Below are 13,293 nucleotides of genomic sequence, written 5' to 3'. Positions count from 1 at the left end.
CTGTACATGAGCTCAAGTCCTTTGTTCTCCAGCCCAGATTCACTTAAGGAAGCAGACGGTTTTTCTCTGTGGTTCACAGAATCACAGAATTATCAAGGCTGGAAAAGACCTGGAAGATCATCCAGTCCAACCATCACCAATACTTCCTGGCTAAATCATATTCCTCAACACCACATCCAAGTGTTTCTTGAACACTCCCATGGTCGGTGACTCCACCACCTCCCTGGGCAGTGCATTCCAATGCCTGACTACCCTTTCCGAGTAGTAAAATTTCCTCCCAAAGGAGGAAATACTGTTTTCCCCAAAGGGGAAAAGGAGCCCTGCAAGGGGAAAAGGAGCCCTGCAAGGGGAAAAGAGCAAGGAAAAGCAGCCCTGAAAGAGAAAAGCATTACAGAATTGGAAAAGGAGCCCTGCAAGGGGAAAAGGAGCCCTGCAAGGGGAAAAGAGCAAGGAAAAGCAGCCCTGAAAGAGAAAAGCATTACAGAATTGGAAAAGGAGCCCTGTGTAGAGAGTGTTTTTTACAGCTAGCTGAGAAGTGTCGTAAACACGGTGCAGTTAATCAAGCAGCCATGCCACCTGCAAGGACAGTGAGATCAACAGGATGCCCTGGGATGGTGAGAAACTAACCATGGTTTTGTGAACTCGGCAAGGGAGTAACTTTCAGGATGATAACAACAAGCTGCAAAGATACTCGGGGATGGTATGTAATTGGGAACCAATGAAGAGCTCCACATTTGCAATATGTATGAGCTAATTATCCGTATTATAAAGGTACACGCAGCCAAGGAATAAACGAGAATAGCTGATCATATGTCAATGACAGGTGTGGTCGTCTGCTTTTCTCCCGCCTCATGTGGATCGTCATTTTGAGGCTTCCCCAGTGCTCAAGGAACAGCCTATGGTTAATGTTTGGAATATGGCCACAGGACTTTGGGACTGTTCCCTACCACTGACAACTTGGGGTCGTGAATATGCTCGTATTTCCACAGGGACTGGCCCTATGTGGGTTCCAGCATGATATCTTCGGTCTCATCTGAAGGCAGAAAATAGCATCCAGCCTTCATAGTAATTGTAATTGTGTGTTTCTTACTTAGTGATATTGCTTTGTAACTTGCTGTGTTATAGATAATATTAGTAATAGTTTGACATAGTGTATGATTTTCTGTTTTACCAATGCAGTCTCAAGATTTAGAGTTTAAGGCATTAGCTAGGATGTTGTGTGCTTCTTCTATTTTAGTAATTGATCAGATGTATATTAAACAGGATTTGATCTAATCAATACTAGAATCTACAGGAATAGCTCTTTTAATGTTTTAGTACTGTTTGGTTATGGTGTTATTAGCCTATTAGTTAGCTTTTCTTAATTTGCAAAGACAAAACCTGGAAAGGAATCCCAGACAAAGAGATGACCCTGTATCATAGAATAGATACCTCTCTTACATCCAACTAATTGGGATTTTTGAAATATAACCATGCATCATTTTAGACAAAAGTGCATGCTAATAGAACTAAATTTGATAGTTTATTCTGTTTTCCAAGCAGGTGTTCCACTTGGGCTCTATATCACGCACTGGCCATGCGGATGTGGTGTACAACTGGAAGAAATCCTTCAGACCCTGAATGCAGGAGAGAATCTGTGATGGGTGAGAGAGGAAATGTGCACCTTGAAGCAGGGGACGCCCTGCTGGCACTACCTGTCGCATCCACCACCAATATGGCTTGCTGTTTCTCAAGGGTCAATAAGTAATAATGCCCCTAGTGATACTCTAGTACGTTTGTCCTCTAAAATTGGTTCTATTTGACATGTTACTTCATAAAATTGCATGATCATTAATCAATTATTAGCCCGGATAACTCAGTCGGTAGAGCATGGTTATGAACATCTTAAAAGCATTTATTGCACAAATTTTAGTGGTCATTAAAATCAATATATCAGAGTATATGAAAATTGAAGACTTTTCCTGATCAGTTACAGATTAACACAATGGGACCCTCATGGATTTATTTTCAGGTTACAGAAACTTAGGTTGCAGTACAAACATTTTTGTTCTTTTTAGTGGGTTTAACAGTAATGTTGTTATGTTGTATTTGACTTGTCTCTTTTTTCACTTTTAGAGTATTGTCAATCGAGGCCTTGATTGAGTTATAATAGTTATGTTATTAATTTAAGTAGTGTTGCTATTCTATAGGCAGTATTGTAAGAAGAATTCTACGGAGCGTCCGTCATGGATCCAGATGAGAAGTTCACAGAACAGCAGCTACGAAGCAGGATAAAACTACATGAGAACTGATTGAACAAATGAACTCAACTGCTTGTTAAATATGATTAATTGGTCGTTAAATCAAACCCTTTTTCAGCCTAAAAGAAAACGGGGGAAATGTAGAGAGTGTTTTTTACAGCTAGTTAGCTGAGAAGGGTCGTAAACACGGTGCAGCTAAGCAAGCAGCCATAACACCTGCAAGGACAGCAAGAACAACAGGATGCCCTGGGATGGTGAGAAACTAGCCATGGTTCTGGGAACTCAGCAAGGGAGTAGCTTTCAGTTGATAACAACAAGCTGTTAAGATACTCGGGGATGGTATGTAATTGGGAACCAATGATGAGCTCCACTTTTGCAATATGTATGAGCTAATTATCCGTATTATAAAGGTACATGCAGCCAAGGAATAAATGAGATTCGCTGATCATATGTCAATGACAGGTGTGGTCGTCTGCTTTTCTCCCGCCGTTCTGCAACAAACACCTATATACAAATTTAAGAACACAACGGAGTAACTGTTACTGTTTATTAACAACCAGTTTTAATAATACGATAAAAGTATGTCCTGAGAAAGGGGAACAAACATGCTTCTTCAAGGTTTTTTAGCTGTTCTGGATCTCAGCCGTCGCTTGATGATCAGATGATCACTTTCCTTCTTTTGTTCCTCAGATTCCTGAAGAAAACATTTCAAAAGTTACTCATCTTTTCACACAAGACTGACAAGCTCTTCTTGACCCACGCAAACATATTTCTTCCCCTAAATGGATTTCAGAATGGAATTTGCTTATTATATTTTATTCAGAAAACTATGGGATACCGAGATCATTTTAATGCAGCTTAATCACAAGGAACAAATATGGAGAATGTACAAAATCCTGTTTATCTTAAAAAAGCACACACATCTGAGGAAAGCCTGAAGGCAGCTTTCATTTTGAAATACTTGTTTTCAAAAGAGTATTATAATACTTGTTTTGTGAAACATGAAGCGTTCAGAAAACATTTTTAGCCTCAATCCCTGTAGCTATGACTTGCCCAGAATTTCAGTTCTCGGTTCAGTTCCATGTTCTCAGAACTACAGTGAGAGAAGAAATTGTCTCATCTTCTTCATCCTCTAACAAAAAAAATATAACATTTTGGTTTCTGCCCCTATCATTCGTCAAATCATCAAAAAATTCAGAGGGATATTACAGTATGGGCAAATGATCACTTTGTTGAACAGAAAAAGGACTCTACTATAATTAAAAGATGCAGTTCCAACAGAGCAAGAATGTTCTTAGCACAATAGCTGCCGACAGAGTCATGAAACTGGCACATCAGATCCTTTGCAAGTTGGCTTAGACAGGAGATCATAGTTTAAGCATACCTAAAAAGCTGTCTAAGTTGTGCTCTAGAAAAGCATGTAGTAGAATAATCCCACTCCGACACACTGAAATTATCTATGATTCCAAATTAGAAGACATCTCCGTGATTGCTACATCACCTACTTAGTAAACTGTAAGCCAGCCAAACACAGAGATCTTTGAGGACAAAATAAAACAGAACAGCAGGAAGACCAACAAGTATGACTTGGTAGAATAAAGAAATACCTCAGTACTTTCAACCTCCCCCTGCAAATAGATGAAACCTCCAGTCTGTTTGGACTCCTTAGTAGTTTATTTTAAGCCAAGACTACATTATAATCGCTTACCGAAGAAGCAGGTATATCTAGAGGGCCAGAAACGACAGTGGAATACAGCTTCCTTTTGCATCGTTTTGGCTTGGTCTCTCCTTCTTCGAGACTTTCAGGTTCGTTTGATTTAGGAGAACTTACTGCTGACATCAGCTTCTTGGCTAGAAGAAATTTGTTTTGATACATAAACCAATCAACTTACTGGTTTTGTGAGTCTTTAAATCAATGAATGCAAAAAAAGCTTCGTAACAAACTTGGTTTATAAATGACACGTAAAATTTAAGTGAAAATACTCAGAAATTGTATTTGTTCCTCGAGGTTCTTTATTGCTTCTATAGCTGAAACAGTTTATAGCTTCAGGTACGGCAGCTTAAAGCACGCATTAAAATGGAGTATGAAAGACAATCATGGCTCAGAAGTCGCTGGAAGTCAGAAACTTCAGCAGGAGTTAAACAACAGGCCTAACTTTCGTGCTGACAGAAGCACAAGACAGAACCAACTTTCTCTGTATACTTGTAGGATTTCACAAATGTAATAATGAATCTCTGAAGAGACGAATAAATGCATTTACTTCATAAATCAAAGGACAACTTAACATGGCAGACAAGTCTAAGAACACATACATTAATAGCCTACAGCAGAAACAAGCCATTCTACAATGTCTAGAAAACATGGAATAAAACTTATTCTACACCAACCTTTAGAGTGTATAATAGAAGGAGAGCTTTGAATAAAATCTCCAACTTTTTGCAGTGTTTCATCCTTCTTTTTAGTCAGTCTTGAAGCATGTACTCGCTTTCTCAGGAAGTAGTCTTTTCCGGATTTCTGTTCAACAGAGATGTGAACATGTGAAACAAGAGCATTGTTTAAACTTCATTTTAGTTCAACGTTATTTTAAGTTGACATTTTGAGCTTTACTACTGACACCTCTGTTCATTATGCTGATGATACCACAACGGCAAGTAATGTAGACAATTTTATACCCTTTAGGGAGTTGTCAAAATCTCAGCTATTTCAAGGCATACGTTTCTTAAAGCTTCTTAATAAGGCAGTAGTTTCTTTAAAAGTAGCTCCCAAGCTGTGGAGTTGTTTCTTACATAAGCTGTTCTAATTACATAAAATATACAAACATACAAAACAGAAGACAACAGATGGGAAAAATCTACTACTCATACTCTGACCATGCCAAGGATACTGCTATCACATGTGAACATCTGTTTTTAATAACTGCCATGCATATTAATGATATGAACCTTAGTTTAATACAAGGGCTTCACTTACAAAAGCACACGATAATACACTAAAGCTTCTCTTCCCAACCATTCAGTGTGCAATATCCTTCCCTCCAAATCATTACACAGTACAGCCATTACACGCTCTGGGGACAGACTGACTTGCCCTTTGGTTAGCTTATGGAATTTAATAGGAAGAGCTCATAAGCATGTAAGATTCCCATTCAGGTATACACATAAGGATAAGACACTGCTTCTTTCGTGTGACCACACAATTACAGGAAGTCCCAAGCTAGCTTCAAAACTAGAACAAAAACCAACCATTTTCTCATCACTTGCAGAGGGTGAATTAAAAGCCATGACAGATTTTGTATTTTTCGCGTTCTCACTTTTCACAAAATCCTGGGAAAATAAGACAAGTTTCAGCCATGATTCTTTTGGAAAGAACAATTGATGTCACAAAAGTGAACACTTTAAACACTTTTGCTAATAGTAGGGAAGTATTTGCTAGTGGTAACTATTCCACTGTAAATCAAATAGTAAATAAGCATTCAATTATAAAAACAGGACATTAAGATATCAGTATTAGACATCTCATGATGTCTAAAAAGCTGATTTATGTCTACAGGTTTCAAAGAAAATACACAATGGAGTTAAGAGAAATTCCCTTCTCTTAAACCATTATCACTGAGCTTGGCTATTAGTTTTGTTCATTAAAGCAGTTCATTGATTAAATTCTTCAACTACTTTACTGAGGTAGAAATAGCATTTTTTTAATGCTTAAATGAGAATGGTAAAAAGGCATCAGATATTTTGTTTTCTGTTGGGTCTAGGTCATACCTCATCCATGTCATCACTTCTTTTCTTTTTTGCCTTAGGCATTTTCACTCCTAAAGGTATCATGCTGTCGTGCTGCTTTATCTCCATCTTATCAGGTTGCAAAGGTGTCAGTGGGATTTCCAGCTCCGGTTTTGGGAACCGACTAGTTTTGCCATTTTCTGCGGACACTCCAGAAGAGTCGAGGACAGTTTCCAAATGCTCCTGATAGCACAGAAGAATTTTAAATGCAAGTGTTAAGGTAGCCATGAGATTAAAAAGCTATAAAGCATCTGGAAAAGGATATGTAAGCATTCGATTTTCCTGCTGTAAGAACACTTGTAACAGAAGGAGTCTATTTCAGTTACAGCAGAGGTTTACCCCTCTTTCCTAGAACTTGTTACATTTAAAATTATTTCCAATCTATGATCACAAAAAAAGTTCTCCATGTTAAACTGAGCCTGATACTTTACAAGTCATTTTTTCTCAAGGGCACAGACAACTACACTTTTTTTTAATAGAGAATGGTGGTAGAACTGACACGATTTTCTTCATCTCAACTCTGCTGCGTCAGAACTGGGCAGGAACAGGAGCATTTGATTCAAGTGTTCGATTAACTTCCAGCTTAATCTTAGGGAATTTGCCCTTCCTCTTCTACACTAGAGATGTTATTTACATAAGTAAGGTCCAGCTGGCAAGGTGCAAGCCCAGTACAAGTCATTAAAGAACTCCATTGCTATCTTTTCCCTGGAGAGAATACAGACATTCAAGCAATGACACCGCACTTAAGCTGAAGGCTATCATGTACCTGCTCATGGTCAAATGGCAGCAAATGCACAGCTAAGTGACAGGAAAATGTCAGTATGCATTTCCCCAGCAGCACTTCCTGTCCACAATCCACCTAATCCTGTTTTTCTCAACAGGAACAACAAAGTCAGAACTGAGATCACCTGGACTCCTCCTTCTCTATGGCAGGAATTCAGCTAGCATATCAAAACTGAGTTCAGATGCTGGTTGAACACATGGAAGACAGGCTGCTGGGGACATCAGAAAATGGTAGATGGCTGCTTCTACTGCTGCTAGTAACTAGCAAACTCCAGTGTCCCAAACACAGACTAGCAGCTTTTACTACTTACACTGTTCCGACCCCCTGAGGGGAGTCTTCTTCCTCTCAAAAAGTTACCAAAGATTGTAGAAAGACAAAAAGTAGTCAGAGCCACTTTATCAGGCTCTGCTAAGAATCTGAATGGAGTATCACCACCCACTGTATTTCCAAGAATTAAGTTGGTTAATAAATACTTTGTTTTTAAAATATATGTAACTGCTATTTTATGAAAGTTAGCAATTAAAAACTTATATAGGAATGATTAACATCATCTGCTAACCAAACAATGTCCAGAAATCCTGCAGAGGAAGAAAATAAGTTCAATTTGCTGTGCCCGTTTCAGTGGCTCCATGAATTTTTTCCAAGTAACTTATCTAATCATGAGCCACTTCATAAGCATTAACATGAGGAGAGTTTTCAACAGCACCTGACAAAAATTCATCACACAATTGTTTCAACAGCTTTTATTCCTATCAAAGGCTATAAAAACAGGTGATCTGATCACCTTGAAAGTGATAAATAAATTAAAACTTGGGAATTGTTTAGAGAACATGAGATCTTTTCCTACTCATTCCTTATCAAAAGCAATACAATCACAACTTTTTCAGATCTGAAGTTTCATACTAACCTCAGATTCATTTAATGAAGTGAGGCTCCTAGTACATGGACGTGCCAAATAATTGTCTTCAGCTTTGCATCTTAATGGAATACTTTCTCCAGTTTTAGTTTTGCTTTGTTGTTTCCTAGGCTGTAAATATTTAAAAGGAGTAAAGATTAGGCTATGCATTAGACCTCCAAAATATCTCGAGTTTTCTAAAGTTACAGTGTAAAACCTCAAGCTCAGACGCCACATGAACACGTAAGCTGAAACACAGCACAAGTGTGGGAAGGTAGTAACATCTATTCATTGTGTGATCTTCAGATACACCCTACTGGGTCTCACTAACAGTCTCAGGCAGTATTCTGCCTCCAAAAGAGAGAAAGCGAGACATTATTTAGGGACAAAATCTGTAACGCTGGTCGTTTTGTTATCCATTCCCCCCATATTCTGCACGCTCACAGCTGCTATGTTAGAACACCAAAGGCTAAACCTCTGCCTAATCTTCAGCATCCACATACGAATACATGGAAAACTGCATGGAAAAGTTCCATAATGTACACAGAGAGATGGTGTTCTAGTAAATAAAATAGTTTTGAGAAGATGAGAGCTCATGTTTGAGTGGAAGACAAAAAGAACCAACAAGTACTCATCACTGAATATGTAGTTAAAGGACTATATGCTAAGAAAAATGATTCTAGCTCCAGTATCTCCTAGGAAAACAGAAGAACAAAAAGGGGTTAACAAGATGTTAAGTACTGACTTTCTATAAATATAATCATACCTTTTCATTTACAGAGTCATTCCTTCTACTTTGTCTTTCTTCAAGTAAAGGTATTTCTGGCAAACACTGAGGGCTACTGTGGTTAATGCGTTGTTTTAATTCCTTTATAAAGTCATCTTTGTCAGCCAGTTCTTTTCTTAACTCTTCTATCACAGTTGCATTATCCTAATAAACAGTAAAAACTGCTGAGTTATGGGATTGGCAAAAGGAATTAACACACACAAGCAGTATTGCAATTACTTAGTAGCATCAGTTTTAGAATTGCAGGCTAGAACACTTAACTATTCAAGAACAGTAACATTTCACAAGTGCAGTAGTCACAGAATTGCCTGGGAAGTTGTAATACAATATATTTTGATTCTTCTATTTTACTTATGTGCTTCAGCCTTCATCTCCCTTAAGATATAATAACCCGAGCTTTTATTTGTTCCCAAATCCTCGGTACTGTGAGAAAGTCGGCAGTTGTAGGGGAAGTTTTGCTATGAGAACATCTTTCTTCTCAGAGAAAGTGAATCCAAACATTCTCAAAAGAGCACAACTCATTTAGTCTTCTGTTTAGCTTCTGAAATTCTATGCTACGGCTTAGATTGGCTATCCTGATTAAAAGCTGGATGTTGAAATAAGAAATGCAACTTCCAGAGATCATCCCCCCTCTGCTTTTTGATGCTTCCTTTAATCTCTCTCCACGTCCCCTTCTGTCTTTTCATGCCATTGTAGATACTACCTCAGAGAAAGCAAAGAAAGTAAGAAACCTGAGACAGAACTACTGTCTGACTATTGAGCCTAGCTTGGGATCCGGAAATGCTGTGAATTATCGGAAAAAGCTACAGATGTCCAGTCTGACTGTAAAATCATAAGCATCAAACTGACATCTGCTTATCTGAACTACTGAAAAAATTGAAATTTTAGTAATTAACAGAAATTCTGTTTCTGAAGAACAAAAATAAAAGCTGGTGCTTTTTTTGGTTAGTTGCACATGATGTCAATACGACAGTGTTCAAGAACACAACCACACCCAGAATACAAAGAGCAGGTACAGGAGTTTTACAGAATTTATGGGTAGCTAATCAGGTAGGAGGAAAGGAGAGCTGACCTTGCTTGAATCCTTTAAGGCAGATTGTCTCAGTTCTGCTATTTCTGTCTCTTTTTGAATGGCAATAGAAGCCAAAGTTTTGAGCTGTTCTTCCAAAGCTTCTACTAACTGATCTCTCTCCTCACGCCAATTTTGAAGATTATGGTCCTTTTCCATCAGCTCCTATATTTCATGTTGAAAGAAAATCATACTTAGTAGAAACAAGCAGAATCTTTAAGACAGCCTAGAATTAATAAGTTTTTCATATAGCATAAATAAGGACTCAAGCAGATAAAAAGAGTTTATGGTAAGACATTTCAATTAAAATATCGTGATGTCACTCAACAAGATCAGGTTACATGCATGTATTACATATGTATTTACTATGCAGATTATTGTATTTAAAGCAATCTGCCAGTGCTCTGTAGTGACTAATTATTTGAATATCTTTCATGGTCTACCACTAATTTCAGTTGGCCACTTTCATTTTGCTCCAATTTTTTTTTTTTTTTTGACCTTTTTCCTGTTGCTTGGAAAACCTGCATCATTCATTTAATAAAAATTAAGAGCAAGAAAAATACCTGTTTAAGTTGTTGGATAGTATAGTCTTTATAATCCAGCTCATCCTTAAACTGGTTATTAATCCTTTCAAGTTCATCCATCCTGTTCCTGACGGATTCCTCCACAGAACGCATCGTGGACACCTGTAATGTAAGCACAGCTCACGGTTCATTAAAAGACTTCTGTAATCCAACCTGGCCAAATACTTCTTTGTTAAATAAAGAGGAATTCACAAACAAGTGCTGAGTAGGAAAACGACAGCAAGTGCAAGGTTACCAAGGAAGACATGAATTCATTTTTAAGCTTCAATTTTCCACCCCAAGCACACCCAATAAACTTTCAGACTAAGATCCTGCAAAATGGGTTTTAAAATATCTACTTGTTTAATAATTAAATTTTAACTATTAACATCACTGAAGCTGAAATTGAAGAAAAAAAATATACATGCTTATATTAAAGAGCCTCTGGAAATTAGTCTATTTCTCTTCAAGTAAATAGCATTCTTCCCAGTTATCAGCGTTTTTTCACAAGACTTAGGTTTTAGGCTTTGGAGTTACCACGGATACCAATGGCAAGTCACCAGTAACGTAGAGATAATAACAAGTCCCCTCCAGAGGCAGATTAGCTATTCTCTTCACAAACCTTATTCCAGACTACCAACCAACTTTACTTTCCTCTGTTCATTATCTATGTGAAACCATGTTTTAACTTCTGGTCCCCTCTAGAGCTTCAATGGCAACTTTACCTAAGATTTGCTGCTAGCCACACTAGTGTGAAATTTCCAGCTTCATAGTTAAAGTTTGAGAAGTTTTAACAGCAGAAAGCCAAGCATAATCTTACAGAAAAAAATATCTCAGTTGACTACAAACCTCGCTTTGTACTTGCTGAATTTGTTTCTCGGCATCAGAATGTTTGTCTTTTAGATCTGCATACTCTTCTTCTTTCCTCTGCAAATCTTTTTTCAAATTCAGTACAAGGGCAGAACTCTCAGAAAGAATATTTTCTAGCCTTATGTTAAAAATAAAGAGACAAAGAACATTACTGTTACACATCTCATGGAAACAGCAATTACAGCTTAATCCATGCCCTGCCTGTTGGTTTCTATTTGTAAATAGACTCTTAAATCTATCTAGACCAGTGACAAGATTTAAACAATTACTTTTGAATTTCAGCTTGCTTCTCATAATCAGATGCTGAAGCAATAAATTATTCAGATGCTATTCTGAGGGATGTACAACAAAACCACCAGCAATCCCCATATTATTCTTCATTTCCTTGCACACTCCTGTTTTCCCTTGGAACTCAAGTAGCATACCAAAGCATCCTAAAGTAGTAGTTTGGCCATTGATAAGCATGCAAATGCATTAAGTCGAAGGGATGTTCCCATTAACTATTTTTAACTCTAGTTCATTCTCAAAGGGCTCTAAGTTAACTCAGTGGTTACTTACGATTCTATACGTTGCACTTTCTCCATTTCACTCTTTTCCTTTTCCCGAAGACAATGTTTCATCTGCTCCAAGCTGTTTTTCATCTGCAAAACTTCTTGAATCAGATTTGCTTCATTGCTACTTAAGTCTTCAACCTTTTTGTCTGCATTTGCAGAGTTCTCCTGCAGAGTTGCTGTAACTGTCTCTAGATTAACAATAATAGATTCTTTTTCTTTAAGTAATTCATTGAGTTTTGACACATTGTCTTCCATTGCGTTGGAAGCCTCCAGGAGATACTCAAGCTCTTTTATTTTTACCTCACATTTGGCAACTTCCTCCTGAAATTGTGCAATCACTCTCTGATCTTCTGCAGTCTTTTCTTCAAAGTCCTGAGTTTTCTTCTCTATTTGCTCATGTAACTGTTTCACAGGATCATCTTCCTGACTAGTGTGAGTTGTAATCTCACATAGCTTCATTACAAGTTGACGATTATGATTTTCAGCTTTATTCAGTCCCGCCTTTAGGTTTTCATTGTCTTGAAGCAGTGCTTTGATGTGCTGACTTTTTTGTGAGGAAACATCAACAATACTTCTGCATACTTCCCAAATCCTTTCAAGACTATAGTTAAAGGAGAAGTCCTGCACAAGATCTGAGATGGAAGAAGTCTGTGACTGAATGCATGCAGAACTAATTTGAGATGTCCCTGGCTCATCTTTTTCAGAGTCTGAGGAATCCTTTACACTGACAAAGTCAGTACCGATGGCATGAAACTCTAAGTGACATTTGTATAATTCATCTAATTTGGTCCGCATTTCTTTTACTTGTGACACTTTACCAATTATATATTCTTTGGCAAATTCTATGTTGTTAGTTAGTTGGGCATTTTTGTTTTCTAGTGTCATATTTGTAGATTTCTGTTCATCCAGTTCAGAAGCAATTTCCCGATAGTCAGCTTGACCCTGCAGAATTTGTTCACGGAGGACATCAGCTGTTTCTTCAGAAAAAGAAAGCTCAATAGGCAGGCTTGTTACCTGCTTACTGAAATCTTCTTTTTTATTTTTTTCTCTTCCGCATTGTTCTTCAAGCACAGCTAAATGACGTTCCAAGATTTCAGTTCTTTCCCTCAGTGCTAGTACTTCCTTTCGGTACGCGGAGCACTTTTGTTTCATGTGTTCAATTGTCTTTTGCTCTACAGTGTTCTTTTTCTTTCTCTCATTTACGACTACAGTAAAACAAACAAACAAACAAAAAAAAAAAAAAAAGGGAAAAGGAATGTAGCTCAGATTGATTAAAATCATTATTACATAGCAGTTCACAACACCAAGTAGCAACTTCTAAGTGAAAAACTGTCGTAATATGCAAGCCATACCCTCACATCACATAGTATTTGATACTAGTGAAGGAATTAAAGTCCTCTGAACACGTAATCAGGTGCCTCAGATTTCTATACAGAATTAACAGCAAAAGGTTTTCAGTCTGGAAGAACACTTTTACCATGGCACTACTCAAACCTTCCACTCCACACCAGTAGAAAATCCAATTAGATTTAAGAAACATGGGAACGAGATAGATAATTCACAGCTATATTCTTTCTATCTTCCCTGCTTCAGCAATCCCTATAAGGCAGCCAGGAATCACTCCATCTACATCTAAATGGTAGATAAACAGTTCTCTAAGAAATTTCATTCCAACTCACAGTCCTCTTACTTTCAAAAGAAAGATAAAACCCTGGACAAGTTGATCACTTAAGTGTTGATATCTGTCTCTC

The 13,293-nt window shown here is 37.6% G+C and overlaps 1 protein-coding gene across 1 annotated transcript; it reads right to left on the bottom strand.

Moving 5' to 3' along the window:
• Positions 1–3,834: 3,834 nt before the first annotated feature.
• On the bottom strand, positions 3,835–12,742 carry LOC146758258 (kinesin-like protein KIF20B). The gene is made up of 9 exons (XM_085517292.1): positions 11,547–12,742; positions 10,968–11,106; positions 9,559–9,720; positions 8,466–8,630; positions 7,712–7,831; positions 6,003–6,203; positions 5,484–5,564; positions 4,629–4,755; positions 3,835–4,091 (listed from the first exon to the last, which is right to left on the bottom strand). Exons 1-9 carry the CDS (start codon positions 12,692–12,694, stop codon positions 3,919–3,921), a joined length of 2,316 nt encoding a protein of 771 aa, XP_085373418.1. The 5' UTR covers positions 12,695–12,742; the 3' UTR covers positions 3,835–3,918.
• Between the last annotated feature and the right edge of the window lie 551 nt (positions 12,743–13,293).

The sequence above is a fragment of the Coturnix japonica genome, chromosome 16, assembly GCF_054131305.1.
Source record: "Coturnix japonica strain WE chromosome 16, WE-NBRP24, whole genome shotgun sequence".
Lineage (NCBI taxonomy): Eukaryota > Metazoa > Chordata > Aves > Galliformes > Phasianidae > Coturnix > Coturnix japonica.
This window is presented reverse-complemented; position numbering and strand designations above follow the sequence as displayed.

Bases quoted from the DNA above. Each gene is read 5' to 3' on its own strand.
- LOC146758258 (XM_085517292.1), bottom strand. From the start codon at position 12,694: ATGAAACAAAAGTGCTCCGCGTACCGAAAGGAAGTACTAGCACTGAGG. The intron at 11,107-11,546 runs GTAAGTAACCAC...TTTTAACATAAG, and splicing joins AAAGTGCAACGTATAGAATC to GCTAGAAAATATTCTTTCTG. The intron at 7,832-8,465 runs GTATGATTATAT...AAATATTTACAG, and splicing joins ATGACTCTGTAAATGAAAAG to CCTAGGAAACAACAAAGCAA.